Source organism: Centrocercus urophasianus, unplaced genomic scaffold (genome assembly GCF_019232065.1).
Source record: "Centrocercus urophasianus isolate 14NV4802_14NV808 unplaced genomic scaffold, USGS_Curo_1.0 seq_739, whole genome shotgun sequence".
NCBI classification, from domain to species: Eukaryota; Metazoa; Chordata; class Aves; order Galliformes; family Phasianidae; genus Centrocercus; species Centrocercus urophasianus.
Genome location: NW_024885354.1, coordinates 65,107 through 82,507, shown reverse-complemented (window position 1 = coordinate 82,507; position 17,401 = coordinate 65,107). Strand labels below are relative to the sequence as shown.

Here is a 17,401-nt window from a genome sequence, read left to right as displayed (position 1 = left end):
GCAACCTCACAGAGTGAGGGTTCAGCATTGCCTGTCCTTGGATCATCAGCAGAATGATTGTGTGTGTGTTTGTACGTGTGCACCCCATTCATAGGCACACACACACCTGCATGTAGATATTTGTGCATATATAAGCAAATTCCTGACCATACTGCTTGGGCGTTGTAAACAAATGGATAATGCTGATCATAGATTGATCCACAACATGGGTGGACACCACAGCAAAAAAATATTCTGAAACTCCCCACAGCAAACTGGCTTGCAAGATTGGAAAAGGAGCCATCTACTCATCTGTGCTCGTTAATCTTTTGTTGAAGGCAAGAAATCACACGGCAAGGCTTGGGGCATGCTGCCTGGTGGGAACAAGTGAGATGATGCCAATGCAGTGCAGTATGAGAGCCCTTTGTGACAGGCTTACATCTGCTAACAGCAACTGAAAACAGGTCAGAGTCCTGCTGAGTTCAGAGAAGTTACCATAAGGATCCTTTCTGATAGCTTTTGGAAACAATCAGCAGAGCCTCTGCAGTACCTCTAAACCAGAAAGCATGTGCATATATTACAAAGCCAGAAGGGACACTCATGATCAACTCGTCTGCCTCTCTGCACAACCCACGCCGTAGGGCTTCCCAGAATTAATTCCGTTTGAGCTAGAGTCCAATCCAACCATCTCTCTTTGTCTTCCAATTCATCCCTTGGTTTGCCCTTTATATATATATATATACACAAGAAGTCTCTTCAGGAGTAGAATTCAATGCTTTCTTGAGAAGTTGGACAAATAATCTGCAAAAAAAAAGAAAAGCAAGATGTGATTCAATAAGGATAAATAGAAATTACTGTTTTTAGGTAACAGTCAGTAATCAACTGCACAAACATAGGCTGGGAAATTACTGGCTAGGCAGCAGCTCTACTTAAAATGGAGTAGGAATTATCGTGGACCATCAGCGGGGTGGAGGCAATGCTGTCACGCTGCTGTGAAATCATCATGCTGTTGGATTTTGTAAGGTCTGTTCTTTCTGCTGGTTTGGACTCACATCAGCTGAGCCGTGTCAGTGCTACGCCAGTGCTGTCTTAGCTCACTGTAGATGCAAGCTAACGCACCTTAGAACTCTTAGGGTAAGATCCAGCCTTCAGATACAGCCATCTCATCAAAGTTCAGGTCTAACCTCGCTAGGATACCTGATGGATTTAAGATAAGCTGAGCAGACCTGAATTTGTTGCAGCTGTGAGCAGTTCCCCTGAGCAGCGTGCTGTTACCCGTGCTAAGCTGAAGCCAAGGTCTCTGTCTCAGTGTGCATGAAATGTTCTTTCCTCTGTGCTAATAGATCTTCAGTTGGATCGTTCTGCCCAGCTGTCCTCAATCCACTTGGAGAAAGGTGTGGAACAGAGAGGGAAAAGTCCAGAGGATGGGACTGTGAGTAATTTTTACCTGATAGGGCATACTGAAAGAACTGCCTCTGTTTAGTCTAGAAAGGAGAAGAGCAGACATCATAATCATATTCATGCAAAGGGGAGGATAACGATTTCTTATCCCACTCACCAAGTCAGGATGAGAGACAACGTTCCTACACTGTGACAAGGAGAGGGTTATGTCAGGGGGGAGAAAATGCACTGGAGCGTATGACCTGGAGATCAGCATTGCTCAGAGAGGCCTGTTAGGATTGCCTGCATTCCTGCCTGGGGTCTGGGGGTCTTTTCCTGTCCAATTTTCCATAAGTCTTATAAAAGACTGGTTTTCTTCCCAATATATTCTGAAAACCATAGAAACTGCTGTAAGTAGAAACAGCATTGCAGCCAAGTTTTTGGGCAGCTGGATTTCAGCTTTTGGGGCAGCTGGATTTCAGCTTTTGGATTTTGCTGCCTTTCAGCATTTCAGACATTCCCAGATGATGCACTTCTGTAATTGTACCTGCAGCTGTACTCCCAGAGTTGCTGCCCAAGGAGCTGCTCGGATGTTCAGAACATTTGTAATCCTTTACTTGAATGTGGAGAGTAACAAACAGTGCTGCACACCACGTGTTCCAGCCTTCTGCCTGGAGGGCTCAGTTTTGCCTCAAAAATTGGACTCCAAAATCAAAGCTTATAAAAATCTGTGAAAAACAGACCGTCCCTTTTCTCTTGTTTTAGCAGCAAATGCTGCAGGCACAGTCCGACCAGCTTTGATAGCACAGCGTAAGCATACTTTAAGTGTGAGAAAAGCCCAAGACAGCAGCATTCTCCCTGCGACACTGCAGCATGGATGAAGGTGATAAATGCAAGAAGAGCACAGGACAGCTCTGTGATTTTGTCCCTGCCTCTGAGCTGGCACAGAGCAGCCCTGGCACGCAGGCAGCCCCAGCTGCTCGGGGAGGCACTGCTCTTAAGCTTTGCAATTCCCCTTCTGCTTTCACTAAGAGAAGAGATCTTTAGAAGGAAACAAAGTGAACTGTTCGGCAGAGCTTGGCTGAGAGGAGAACTGGTCCAAAGGCTGGACAGTGGATCCGTTCCATTGTTTGTCTGCTACTTTCATAATTCACTGCTTCCATGAATGGAAAGCCATTCTGACCTCTGTGCTGCCAACCAGCACAGCCCTGTCCCTATTCTTTGGTCCCATCTTCTTTTGAGAGATAGAAGACCTCAGTACCCACAGCCAGAAGGATTACCAGAGGGGTGAGGAGACCTCAGGAGGCATCGGTGGTGTCACTGTGCAAACGCTGGCAGTGCACACAAGGAGAACACTGGTTTTTCACAAGCACTGGCCACTGAAGAGTCGAAGTGGAGCCCTGGTGCCCACCAGAGGTCTCAAAGCTGCCAAAATCTTGAAGGGAAGCCACTGACCAAGTGAAGGCTTTGCTACTCTGCATCTGCAGGATTAGCAACAGTTATCATGCCAACGTCCCGGTGCCAGTCCGCAGGGGGGGTGTCACTGGCCCACCTTGTCCATTAACTATGCTTCAACTTCAGCTCACAACAGAGAGAGCTCCTGGTCCAGCTCATCCACTGCGCCTTATTTACTCAGGTCTAGCTCTTGAACTCCAGGAAGAATGATTAAACCAGGCTTTCATAGAACAAAAGTTTCTTTGCCATTTAATTTTCTCCTCTTTAAAGTCAGTCAGAAAGAGATGGGGGATAAAAGGGATCAGGGGAGACTGCATGTGGGGGAGAACAGTGTAGATGTTGGAAAGTCTGTCGTGTTCTGTCCTCCTCTCTGTCCCCCAAGACTTCTGCTTCAAGTCTTGGCTTTATACAGCATGAGTGTGTAATGCTGCCTGACTTCACAGCGCTGTCTCCCTGCTGGGGTGCCTGAGGCTGTTGCTGTGTGTGCAGACCTGCTGGCAGGGCTGCTCTTTCTCCTCTATCCCAGAATTACCGAGTTCGCATTCCTGCGCATCCAGCTCCTGCCGGGAGAGATGCTCCACAATGCCAGCACCCAGAGAGTCCCCCAGGACGTTGGTGGTCGTTCTAAGGCGGTCTCTGAAAAATTAGAGAGAAAAGTGGTATGTAACTTCTTGTATCAGCTAAGGGCATGAAGAACATTTCAAGAAAACCTGATATATAAGCCTGAATATTGAAAACCTGCCATCAGTCCAGCAAACCAAAATATCCTGCAGCATTTACAACAGCAGGTAGGATTTTCCAGCCAGTTCTGATCTTATGCACCCCTCCCAGAATGAATGGAAGTGTTGGACCAGACTGTTTCCCACTGTTCAGCTGCGGCTGGGAGCAGACTTGGGCTGCTTTGGCTACAGACCAGCAATACACAAGACAGAAGAACAGAGGAAACACTGCTGGTGTATTTTTCTTGTTTAAGAAGACAGAACATTCTTCAATCTCATTCCTGAGGGTGCTCCTGTGAAAACACTTGTCCCAGAGTTTAAAAGGGACAGAAGTGGAACTGTGTGGCTGGTTAGATGCTCAGGTTCGTCCAGCCAGTCCCTTCCATCCCGTCCCATCCCATCCCATCCCATCCCATCCCATCCCATCCCATCCCATCCCATCCCATCCCATCCCATCCCATCCCACTGTCCTTGTTTGGTAGCACAGAGCCACTGTCACTCAGCAGTGTGAATTTTTGTGTTACTGACACAACCTGTCCCTGTTGATCTGGAGATCATTTCCAATTGTTATCTAGTAAGATAAAGCAAACTAAGGACATGCTGCTTGGTCACCAAGCTGATCTGTAAGTGAATTCTGATGCATTGGGTCACTGAAGTATATGGTGAAGATGAATGAACAGAGAGGGCTTCTGTGCAAAGGCCTCCTGATACAGATTACAGAGCCTGCTTGTAGCACAGACATTGGGAGTGCAGACACAGGGAGCACAGGGCAGGGCATGCTGCTGGGCAGAGAACTCACAGGAACCAGTCCACAGCGATGATCAGCGTAATGTCTTCAGTTGGCAGCCCCACCGACGTCAGCACTATGACCATGGTCACCAGCCCTGCCTGGGGAATGCCTGCAGCACCAATGCTGGCTGCCGTGGCAGTGATGCTGGAGGGAAAGCAAAGCACATCTCTCAGCAGAAGGAAGAATACAGGCAGTCACATTTGCAGAAGCATCAGGAAGAGGCTCAGCACATTTTCTACAAACCATCTTGGCAGCCTTTCTGCCCCGTCACAGAGAAGGAAAGTGACACGTGGGGCATCAGACTGAGCCCGGCACGTCCTGCCAGCACCAGCCACAGCAGAGTGCACACAGCAGCTCTGCCCAAGGGTTGGCCCCAAATTGGGAATGCAATAAGGTCTCGGGGGGGTCTCGAAGACATGGCACTGAAGCCCTATTCGCTTCCATCCCTGAAAGTTTCCCCTTCCTTTCCATTCAGAGGAACCTAAAGCTCAGGCAAGCCAACAAAACAGGCTTACCCAAGGGCTGGCTATGGGATCCCTCCCAAACCCCCTAGACCTTTCAAAAGTCACCTTATTGTGATGATCTGCCCAAAGTCGAGTTCGTAGTTGTTGACTTGTGCAATGAAGATGGCAGCGAGGGCCTCGTACAGAGCGGTGCCATCCATGTTAATGGTAGCTCCCACGGGCAGAACAAACCTCGTGATGCGCCTGTCCACGCCGTTGTTTTCTTCCAGGCACCTGAAGGTGATGGGCAGAGTCGCTGAGCTAAAAGGGATTTAGAAAACACCACAAATCAGGTATGTGCTGGCTGTGCCAGGGGGACCAAACTGCTGCCTGGGTTGTCACCTTACCCACCTGTTTCTCACCCTGCCATGTGAGCCAGAGGCCAGATGCTGCTAGGAGAAAGAACAGTCTAAGCAAGGGTTCCTCAGTATGGTGCACGCTGCATTGCCCGCTCAGACACGGCTTTCCTCAGGGGGGTGGGCAGGGGCTGTGTGGTGCTGGTGGTGCTGGTGTAACACCAAAAGAAGAGGATTTGGGGGATTCTGGGTGCACAGAATGGAGCCTCAAGACCAAAACTTCTTTTCCAGCTCTTAAAAAACTCGTGTCCTTTCCCCTCCCCAACTCAGTACATAAGAAAAGAATTCATGAGGGTATCTTTTGTGTTTCAGCGTGAAAATGAATGTAGGAGAAACTGATGCAACAGCACCCCACAATCCACTGCTTTGGTGTGTGAGTGACTGAGGACACTCCTGGCAGTTTGACACCAGCTGGACACAAGGCAAAAAAGAAGTGTGCAAATGTTTGTGAGCATATATATGTGGAGGTGTGAGCACAGGAAATAATGCTGGGATTCAGTGGGGTTTGATTTGTATCCTGAGCTGAGTGTTTCAGGGCTGCAAGCACAGTCACCACCATGTTTGTGAGGACTGCTGGTTGTGAGCCGATGGGTAGAGAGGAGCCTACTATGAGGTCTCCTGGGCAGGGAACTGGGAATCTTTCTGCTCTGAAATGAGTTGCCTGGACCAACGCAAAATGCTGTTAGTGCCTGAAATGGTGAGACCTGAGAGCTGCACTGAGGGCAACAAAGCACTGAGCAGCAGCCCCGGAATATCCACACCACCTCCAACCTCACTTCTCCCCGAGGCGATGCAGCCACTGTACCTTGAGGAGGTGCCCAGGGCTGTGATGAGGGCCTGCAGAAGCCCTACAATGAATACCCAGGGGTTCCTGTGGGTGACGATGAAGTAGAGCAGCGGCAGGATGCAGAGGGCGTGAATGAGGAGCCCGACGATGACGGTGAGGGTGTACATCCCCAGCTGGCCCCCCATCACCGCCAGGTCATCCATCTCCAGGATTTTGCCAGCAATTAGAAACATGATCCCAACTGGGGCGTACCTGTGGATGAAACACACGGACAGAGCTCAGAACTGATATCCCATCTCCACACCTGCTTCAGTGCATGCTTTCTGGGCACATCTCCATAAGCCAGCACACCAGGAGCCTGCTGGTTGGTGGGCTGTACTGCTGGTTTCTTTTCTGGCAATGTGGAGAGATCTCCGAGTCAAAAACCAGCTGAGTGCACAGCTTGGGCACTGGTAGAGGCTTCTTCCTCCTTCCAGGTTCCTATCTCTCTCCTCAACATTGCTTGTGGCATTGCTGGGGGTTACAAGGAGCCCTCACGGTCCCTTCCTTTTCTAGCAGAGCTTGGGCTGAGGGGATCTTTTTCACTGAGAGGCACAGTTACAGAAATAAGAAGGAAATGGGAGTAAAAGCAAGTGTCCTGTGTGCCTAGCAATATGCGTTGTTATCTCTAGAGGTTCTCGTGCAGGGAAGAGGAGCATACAGAGCACCCACAGCTGGTGTGCTGAGGACTGGGACAACACTCTGTGAAGGCAGTGGTTTATGTGCAACCTCTTTTTGAGGCATGCTGCTACCCTTCCCATTTCTTCTAGCTTTTTCTCCCAACAGTGCATCTCATGAGCAGCAGAGGCTCCATGGGAAGGAAGCCACAACACAGGCAAGGGAATTATCACGGGCACTGAACTAAACAAATAATTGGACCGAAGGAAATCCCAGCTCCGTGGCCACCCCTCTCAGGGGTTGGCCTCTTACAGCTCAGGAGCTCACATGCAACTCATGCACAAAGCTCAGAGGTCCACATGCCAAACTCCAACTTAGCCTGGGAGGTTTGGAAAAGTTTCAGGAAAGGATTTCACAGATATTTCATTTCCTCTGACCTTTTTCTTGGAAGACATTCTTGGCTGCAGGTTGTGACCAGATCTCCCCAGGACAAAGCAGCTCCTGGGAGATGCTCTGCAGGCTGTGGCTCCAGGAAGGCGTGCTGGGGGGACAGTCCTGCCTCCTGCACCAGCAGTGTTTTGGTGAGGCAGGGGATGTCTTCAAACATTACCTAATGTATTTGCACAGGCCATTTCCTGAGCATAACCAACGTCCAACCCATCAGCATTCTGCCTGTTGAGGTAGTTGAAGGTAGCTTCAAATGGTCTCCGAGAATAAAGAGTGTGCAGGTCCTCTTCTTCCACTCTGCTCTCCCTTCCTTTGCCCTTGAGCGACTCTTATCCCCCCTCAGGAAAGCAAGGCCCCAGATTCTGGCTCATTCCTGGAGGAAAAGATGCCAGAGGGGCTGGGGCTCCCAGGCAGTGCATGGCTCTGCTATGAGCTCAAGGTTGCTCTTGCCCCGTATCTCTGTCTGTGTGAGGCCATATCCTGTGCCTAGGATGTTTCTCTGTAATACAAGACTGCCACTGGGACACCAGGGAAAGAAAGCTGGAGTGACTGAGAATGGGGGAGAAGATGTGGAGCTGACAGATCCTTCCCTGTCTCTTCCCTTTGCCTGTTCTGCCAGTCCCATATCTCTCCGACAACAAGCTCCCATTCGGAGCTTGAGCCACAGACAGGTAAGGAGCTTAACATAACAAGATTTGGTAAAATCCTGCTTACTAAGAAGACTTTTTGCAGCAATGCCTTCCTTGTCTGGACAGTGTAGTGCAGGCATAAGAAGCAACAAGGAGCTGAGATCTGGAGGAGGTGGGATCTGGGAGACCTCCAGCTGAAAGGTAGCAACTTGGAGTTGATCCTGTCAACCCAGCTCAGCTTTCAGAGCCAAGGCATGAGAGTGCTGCCCCAAGGGGCAGGAAACTGGCAGTAGTGACTGTGATTCAGCTAGCTCAGGCTCCTGGAACACAGCTGGAAGGAAAGCTTTCTGTGGGAAAGCCTCATGCCCTACGCCTGCTGGTAAGGCTAAGAGATCTTCCACTTCAGCTTTCTGGTCTTCCAAGGATGTTTCCAGCAGCCTCGGGGAAAGCAAGTCCTGGTGTACCTGATATTTCTAAGGTGGAAACAAAACAAACAAACAAAGAACAACAGGAAATGAAATGTGAACAAATATCCCATCCGGACTTTTCCCTCCAGCCTGATGGAGAGCTGGAGGAGAGCTGTGCCCATCTACTTTTCCTATGCACGTCATCCTTAAAGCTACTCCATTTCTCATCAGGTCAGCGGAAACTGCACCTGCAGACCTCCTGCTCCAACCGGCCGTGCTCCTCACCAGATGATAATGGCCACCAGCCTCATGATGGCTTCGTTGAGGCAGTTAAAGAACTCCCGCAGGGCCCGTCCCTTCTGCTTCATGCTGCCGATCACCAAACCGAAGCACATGGAGAACACTACCAGCCCCAGCGCGTTCACCCCATTGGCCGAGCCCGGGATGGGAATGACTTCTTCAAAGCTCAGCACCTCGGAGATGGTCCCCAGGGCCTGCGTGACATTCTCCAGGATGCCGGTGGAGTTCTCAGGCGCAGGGAGCTGAGTGGTTGCCACGCTTGCTGTGAGATTGCTGCTGTGAAGGACGGTCCTGGTGAAGACTCGGGTGCTGTACTGCGTCTTGTACTGAAATGACAGAGACTTCAGGTGACTCCAGGCCCTCGCTCAGGAGCTCAGGACAACATGCCGGGCTGTCGAATCTCTGCCCAAAGGACAGAGAGAACTGCAAGCTCTCACTGACCTCAGTGGGACACTTGCCATGCTTGCTCTCGAACTCCCAGTTTTAATGCTTTGTATGAAAAGTTCACAGAGCCTAAGGTCAAAAGAGAGCACTGGAGCATCTAGAGAACTGCATCCAGATGCCACCTCCTGACTCATGTATGCCCAAAACATCCTTTTTTTTTTTTTAATGTCAATTTCAAAAGACAGAGTTCCATTCTGTCCTAAATAGTTTGTTTCAATGTTGAAATCTGCATAAAATTCTCCATTTGAACTCTTGCTTTCATTTTAAGTTACTGTTACCTTTAAGTCCATATCTACTCTTTGGTCTTAAGATAGAATTGTTCTCTCCTTTGGATGTGTCTATAATCTTGCAAGTCAGATGCTCTGTCTTTACTTGATGGACTAAAGTTGTTCACTTATATCTAATCCTTTATCAGTTCTTCTCTGCACTGCAGTTATCTCCTGTACCTTCTAATTTTTACAACTCTAAAAAGGAGATTATTTAATCCACATGCAACATTTCTCTCTCCAGTGAGAGATACCAACATTTTCTTTGGTAATCCAGGACTGACACAAGACCATTTAACTGCAGGATAAATGCTCATGGTCACTTGCTTGGGGAATGCTACAATACAGACTAACGACTAGCATGCCTCCTTGAGTGTTTGGAATTAGGGAAGCATGAAGAGAAGCATAAAAGAAATCCCTGTAATCATCCTTAGTTGAATTAGTCTGGAATATATTCTACTGCACAGTGCACAAAGGGAGGCCGTAGGACAGGTGGGATCTCATACCTGTTTGAAGCAGGCTTCTACCAGGTTGGGTGGGAACATGTTCCTGCAGATAAAACAAGGAGAGGTTATTGTCCTGTCTGACTTCCCAGCAAATGTGGGCTTCATGGCCAAGTCCGAAAGCAATATTGTTTGTCACAACAGCCACAATGCCAGCCTATGAGCAGATTGGCCCTTTCTGTCTGGCTGAAGATCTGGAGCTGATCTGGATCTAGATGACTCTTCTACACATGCATACAAAATCCTAAAAAGTCGAAGCAGGGTGAGCAGTGAAGTAATTTGCAGATGTGCCTCAGAAACGATGCTTTCCATCTTTGTGGCTTATTAAGCACAGGGCCCTCAGGAGGTTCACCTTGAACTCTTGTAAATGCTACATTTGGCTCCGGCTCTGTAGAGCCAAGCCTTGAAAACTCCCAGGGACAGAGATCTCCCACATCTCTGCTAAGCTGCCCTAGGGCTGCACCACAGCCCTGGGCGAAAAGACACCCTAACGTACCACTGTCCCCCCCAAGCCAATATTTCTGGTTTGCACATTTTGTCAAGATTTCTGCCATCTCATAGAGGAGTTTGGCTTTGTCACCTTTGTAGCTGTGCTGAAGTAGCTGTTTGCTGCTATTAGATCGTCCCTTGGCCCCCACATCGAAGCAGGTCAGCTCCCTCAGCCTACCCTCACAAAGCATGAAGTTCAATCTGAATGGTTTCTTTCTTGACTCCATCCTATCATTCCCAGCTGAACCCAGAGCATCCAGCAGCCAGCCTCATTTCTTCTGGGTGTCTTCTGACTGGTTTCCCATTCTGCAAAGTCAGTGCTTAGACATCATGACCATTCACTTGGTTCCTGGATGGTAGCACTGGCTGGAGATTTTCACTGGAACATGGGTTCATTGCAAAAGCATCATCAGAACTAACTGGATATTGAAAAAGTACCATATTGCCATGTTCTCAGCCTCATCTCTACAGCACTCATCTGATCTCTGTTATCCTGTACCTCAGAAACGAAGCTTCATGTCACAGTTGGCTGCAGAAGGTCATGACAAGGGGGGGTCAGACAATATATTAGGTATCATTTCTTCAACTTGCTGGATACTTGGGGCAGTCTTTGTTAGATGGATCTCTGAAGTGCACATGGTCATTGCTAATCCTGCTTCCCACATTTCCATTACAGCTATTTTTCAATCTGACTGTTCTCCAATCCCTTCAGATTATTTTGTGCAAACACTGTACTGTGGGGTGCCCCTTTTCTTCCCAACCAGGAGAGACTCTTAAGTAAAACGAGCAATGAATGAATGAAACAATGTCAGAAATAACACATCTCTGAACTTCCAATGGAGAAGTGACACTGGATCCTTGTGCACTCGTCAGGTCTGAGTCCATCTCTTAGTTTGACAGCCTTTGGATTAAGCTGATCTTGTCAAAGCCACACGTTGACTCCCAACAGAAGGGCAGGACTCCAGGGCTGCAGACCAAGCATTGCATGTCAGCGTGACAAAGCTGGGTAACCACCTTGCAGTCCTCCAAGCCTGGCTTCAAATGTAGTCAAACCAAGAAGTGTTGGCCCAACCTCACTGTTAAATACTGATTTTGATCACCATTATTCTAAGTCATAGAAATTACTGAAAAATGACTGCTGGTGGCCTCATTCAATGCTGGATTTCTTCAGGCTGTTCAGCAGAGCTTTGAGTTTCTTCAAGGACAGAGATTCCTCCATCTCCTTGGCTCCCAGTACGCAGTCTGCACTAGCTGTGGGGAACAGTTTATTCTCTGTGCTCAATCAGAATTTTGCTTGTTCCAGCTTGCTCTTGCCCTTTCCCTGTATACTTCTCAGAAAAATCTGGTTCCATATTCTCTTCAGCTCCTCTCCAGGCAGCAGAAAACTGTAAATATATCACCCCCAATTTTTCCCAGGCTAAAAAATCCCCGTTCCCTCAAACATGGGACAAAGGCTGCAGCTCTGCAGGAAGGTGATAGGCCTCCCCTGACTGAGCTAAAAGTAGCACGTTGAGAAAGACTCAGCAAAGACCTCTTTCCCTGACAGTATAAACCTAAAGCTGTGGCATTTCAAAGGGATGTTCAGAGGAGGAGTCTGCTCTCACTGACACGGACTGACATGGGGCCAACTGGTCCACCTACCTCACCAAGTCCATGAAGGCATCTGTGGTCTGAACCTGCTCAATTCTGCCTTCTCGGTGAAGCTTGTCCTTAGATCCTTTGCCTGGGTGGATGATGATCACCATGAGGATGCCAATGAAGACTGCTATGATTGTGGTCACCATGTAGTAGACCACAGCCCGCATACCCATCTTCCCTGAGGCTCTGCCATCCAGAGAGGCCATTCCTGGGGAGTCAGGCAGACAGATGAGGTGAGCAAATCTGATATCTCAGAGGAAGTTTCGAAGCACGCAGGGGACAGGGATGGGAGCTGAGTCTCTAGGAAGTGCAAGGGGCAGACTTTGGAGCTCCAGGGTGATGTAGATATGGGGGGAAGTTGCTTAAGCTTATGAAGATGCAGAACATTTATAAATCTTAGGCTGAATTTGGGAATATAGCAACTTCCTCCTAAAGCTCTCAGAAGGGAAATAATGCCGCCACAGGACAACGGGTCTTTAATTCCCTACTGGTGGGATGTTTCACGGAATGGATTGCATTGCAGCCCTTCTGCCCTCTGAAGGGTCGGCTGGCTGGTCTGTCTTCTACCAGGACCTGGATGAGGCAGGTGCTCCAGCTGAGAATCAACTCTGACTCTTGGATTGGCACAAATTAACCTCATTTAGGCTAGTGGAAATCTGAATCACACTTGGACAACAAACTTTGACATCCAAGGTTAATCTGAATGAAATCACAGAATCATAGTTAAACTTAGGCTTGGAAGGGGCCTCTGGAAATCATTTTGTCCAACCCCCCTGCACAAGTAGGGATACGTGGAACAGATAAACCCTTCTTAGTGCTCAACTGCAGGCCATTGGAAGCACTACACTGTGCCCTCCCCAGCCTTCTGAGAAAGCACAAAGCCTTCTGCTTCTCTTCACCACTACTGAACCAGCTGGGGTACGAGTGTAAACCACGGTCACTATAGCTGTAGGTTCAGGCTTGTCATTACTAGCCCTGCTTATCCGAGCACCTGCAGGCAGGGCACAAAGGGAACTCCAACAACAGCCAGCACCAGACTTTGCTGAGTATTGCCTTGGCTGAAAGCACCAGAAAGCTCTTCTCACCTGTAATCAAGCTAGAGACAATGAGAGGAAGAACCAGCATCTGGAGCATGCGCATCAGCAGCTCTCCTGGGAAGGAGAAGTACTTGATCTGGCGGTAGGTCAGCTGGTAGGGCCTGAGGGAAAAGGCCAGGATGATCCCTGTGGGTCAACAAGGGATGAAAATGGACACGGGTCATAGTGAGCTGGTGGCCTGCCCTCACTCCATCCTACAGTGTGGCTTCCCTCTTCCTCTTCTCCTTTCCGCTCCTGCCCTCCCCAGAGGAGTGTAATGCCCTTTCTTGTCTGCAATGCTGCGCTCTAGCTTTCTCTGCCTGCTTTCTCCCCTCCACGTGTGTACATGCATGGCAGCCTTGTGCTGAACCGCCACCTCCTGCTGCTCCGCTGGGCTGCTCCCTGTGAGACCATTACCACCAAAGTGCTCACTCTCACGAGAGCAGCGACAGACACAGGGCCCCTTCAGCTCCAACTCCCCAGCCAAGCCACTCCAATAAAACAAAACCATTACCGGATAAACAGACTTTCCCCCATGCTTACACCCAGTGCCCAACGCTGCCCCATACCGAGCAAAACCGCGGCGATGGTGAAGAGGACAAAGGCGTTTCTGCGGAAGAAGCTCTTGGCGCTGTCAGCAGTGATGCTGCTCATCCTCTTCTTGGCCCGCGCCGCCCGCTTCTGCACGGCCTGCCGCAGGCGCTGCACCCGGCCCTCGGCGTGGAGCCGCTTGGCTGCGTCCTCGTTGAGGAACAGGCTGTTGACGTGGCTCTGCTCGCTCATGGTCGGCCCCTGCACGCTGCTCTGCCTGCCCTGGCTGGGGAGGAGCACGGGAGGGAAAGGAGCTGAAAATGACTCTTGTTCCCAAGGGTTTGCAAAGAAAATGTAAGACTGGATGGATACAAGAACCCAAGGGGCACTTTGGCACTTCAGCAGCTGCCGGGAGACCTTTCTTCAGTGCTGCAATGCAAATGACCGCCTCTCCATTTGCAATCCTGAATTTAAGTCAAAGAAACCCCCAGGCACTGAGATCCTATTCCTCATGAAGTGCACACCGCCTCTGCTTTGGACCAAACAAATGCCTACCATGAGATCGAGGCATTAAACAGCCAATGCTTCATGGTGCGACTTGATTTATTTGGACTCCTTTTTTTTTTTTTTTTAATTTTAATGATTAAATAGATCTTTCCATCTTTATCTGAGTTGCTACCAAGAAGCAGATTTTTAAATATATGTAAGAATTGAGAGATGCAGGAGATGCATCAATGCTTCTGAAAGTCTCTTCGGACATCTCTTTGCTTCCCTAAAATCCAGCCACCTCTAGAAAGAAGGCTTTAAGCATCCAGCCTTTGGCCACACAAGAATGTTTGTGCCTTCATGGTACATTAAGAAACGGTCCCTGTGCCCCAGAAGGCCTTTCACACATCTCGTGTCCTCCTGTCTGACCTTACCAGCATCACCTCTCACACCTCAGCCCTTGCTGTCACAAACTCCCTGAACAACCCCTTCCCTGAGCCAAAGAGGATCACATGTATCTGCGGGATTTCCAGCAGCCTGTCCCAGAGCTTACTGCCCTCGTGGTGAGAAATGTGTCTGCTGGAGGGATGCAGTCTGACTTCCTGCAAACAAACTCCTGCAAACAGAATTGACAAATAAAGGGTCAAATCCTCTGAGGCTTTCTTGCTCCCAAACTGCTTGCTCCTCACCCAGCACCCTGCACACCTCGGGAAGGCAAAGGGCACTTTGTATGCAGTGCTCCATTTCTCAGTGAATGGAATCTGCTGTCACCACCATGGCTTGCTTGGTGCAAAGCAGGCTTCCCATTTGCCACAGTGACCTGAGGAGACCCGCACTGAACGATGAGAATGCAGACTGAGCTCTCCTCCAGACCTCGCCTTCCTTAGACCACATCACAGCAATGACAAGGGTTCCCACACAGGGAAGGTGGGAGCAGCACCCACGCATGCAGAGGGACTCACCTGCTTTGTTCTCCAGATGTCTCCCCATCCACACGTACCAGGAAAGAGAAGTATTTTCATGCAAAGAAAACAAAATCTCTATTTTGATGCAGGAAAGTTCAGGATGAATCACTAGGATGCCATGCTGCACCATATGCTCAGCAGCCTTGTCAATGCTCATGGCACAGAAGAGCTCATCAGGACCCGCTCTGTGATGTCCCCACCCTCCCGCTGTCTAGCTGCCTTTCTCCATCTGTACATTTTGCAATCCAGCAGCCCTCTCTACAGCACATTCCCACTGCATTGCCAGCCTGAAATTGTGTAAATATTCTCTATTGCATCAGCTGGAAGTCCTCCAGCTGCTGCGCTAAGTTGTCAAAACACACTTCTTGCAGACAAGCAGTCTGCAATGGCATGGATTTTCCTTCCCAGAAGGAAAAAGGTAGCTTTGCTTTCTTGGTGCAGGCTTTCCTAATCATGACTGCTTCTTCAGCCTCTGCTCTGCCAGAACTGAGATATTCAAGAGAGCAGTTCTGGAGGTAACTTCAAGGCTAGATGAGGGAGCACAGGATATTTTGTAAGAAAGCCCAGTGTTGCAAAACTAATGCCTGGTTCCTGGCAATGAGGTTTGTCATAACCAGTGGAATGCTGGCCATTTTAAGGCCAGCAGTCAGAAGATGGTGAAAGTAAAAAATGGGGAAGGAAGACGTTTTATCATTTTGTTCAAAGACCAAAGCTGCTATCCAATAGTCAACATGGGTTCATCAAGCGAAGGTCCTGCCTCAGTGATCTGATCTTCTGGGGTAAGGTCATGGTGCATGAAGGGAAGGTGATGGATGTGACCATTCTGGGTTTCAGTAGGGCTTTTGGTGCCATCCCTCACAGCATCCTTCTGGACAAATTGCCCAGCTGTGAGTTGGACAGTTCACGCTATGCTTGGTGATGAACTGGAGCACTGGTAGAGCTCCAGTGGTCATAGTGCACGGGGTTACAGCTGGTGGCAGACAATCAATAGTGATGTTCTCCAGGGCTCAGCTCTGCATTCACCACTTCTATCAATTATCTGGATGCGGGAGAGAAGTGCACGCTAAGCAGTTTTCTCCATTGTACTAAACTGGGAGGCGCAGGGACAAGAAGCCTTGGGTATATTGGAGCACAGAGAGATTAGCAATGACTTGAAGATCAACAAAGGAAATGGTTGGGTTCTGCACTTGGGATGAGCAATGCCAGACATGGGTACAGTCTGGGAGACAAGTAACTGGAGAGCAGCTCAGCAGAAAGGGGTCTGGAGGTGCTGGTGATGCACGCTCAACTTAGTATGCCCGGGCAGCCAGGGGCAAACCACATTTTGGGGTGCATTGAACTGGATGGACTCAAAGAGCCACAGTGAATGAAGTTCAATCCAGTTGTCAGTTGGCCACCAGCAGCCTTTCTCAGTGCTCAGCACTAAGGCTGGTTTCTTAAAATACTTTTATACCTGAGAGGAGGTTGCAGCAAGGAGGGCATCAGTCTTTTATTGGATGACAAGGGAAAGAATATGAGAAAAAAGCCTGAAGTTGCACCAGGGGAGGTTTAGGGTGGACATTAGGAAGATTCACTTAATGGAGAAGGCGGTCAGTTGTTGGAACAGCCTGAACAGGGAAATGGTGGAGTCCTCCTCCCTGGAGGTACTGAAGAGATGTGTGCATGTGGCACCAAGGGACAAAGGCACTAACTCACACTTTGTGGAGAGAACGGCACAAACGAGAACTCCTCTGAAGTGCCTCTGCATGAACGGGCACAGCACCGCAGGATCAAGAGTAGAAAGTAGAGATCCATGTAAAGCAATAGGGCTGCACTCTTGCTGGGCTCACAGGGATGTGGTGGAGAGGTGGGGAGCTGGAATTCAGGATCCCTGTGCAGATGGAACAAGGCAACTAAAAGCACTGTGTGCATCGATGGACCAGACCCTAATAAGTGCCCGGTGATCAGAAGAGATGTGATGGACACAAATTGAAATACAAGAATTCATGCATAAGACAACACTTTTTCACTGTAAGAGTGGTTCAGCACTGAGCAGGCTGCCCAGAAAGGTTGTGAGATCTCTGTCCTTAGAGATGTTGAAAACTGACAGGACGTGTCCTGAGCAATGGTCCTGAGAAATCACTTCTGGTTGATGCTGCGTTGAGCAGAGATGCTCACAAGATGATCTCCAGAGATCCATGCCAACCTCAGCCATTCTGCGGTCCCTCCATCTCATCATCACCAACTCAGAATCATTCAGGTTGGGAATGACTCTAAGATCCTCTAATCCGAGTATCAGCCCATCTTCACCATGCCCCCCAAACCATGTCACTTGTGCCACATCTATCCTCTCTTTGAGCTCCTCCAGGGATGGTGGCACACTGTGTGACAAGGCTCAGCAGGATTGTCCCCAGCAGTGTCCTGGAGCAGGTCTCTATGCATAATTGGCACAGAACTAGACCTGGTTCCTCACTCCTCTTCTCTCACCCTCTAAACCCTGCTCAGCCCTCTTACACCAGTCTGAAACATAAACCAGAAAATGCTGCTTCATTGAAATGACTGAGTGGGGACCCCAGAGATGTCTCAGCAGGAATGGGTGCTATCAGTTTAGTGGG

At 49.2% G+C, this 17,401-nt stretch overlaps 1 protein-coding gene across 1 annotated transcript; it reads right to left on the bottom strand.

Moving 5' to 3' along the window:
* Window positions 1-678: 678 nt before the first annotated feature.
* LOC122170908 (excitatory amino acid transporter 4-like) lies at window positions 679-14,937 on the bottom strand. Its single transcript, XM_042838169.1, is given in 12 exon segments — window positions 679-780; window positions 3,347-3,450; window positions 4,333-4,467; window positions 4,893-5,087; window positions 5,988-6,221; window positions 8,395-8,735; window positions 9,626-9,668; window positions 11,753-11,957; window positions 12,835-12,972; window positions 13,395-13,638; window positions 14,805-14,852; window positions 14,854-14,937. Coding segments are annotated over 12 exon segments (1,803 nt in total). The 3' UTR covers window positions 679-748.
* Window positions 14,938-17,401: the final 2,464 nt, after the last annotated feature.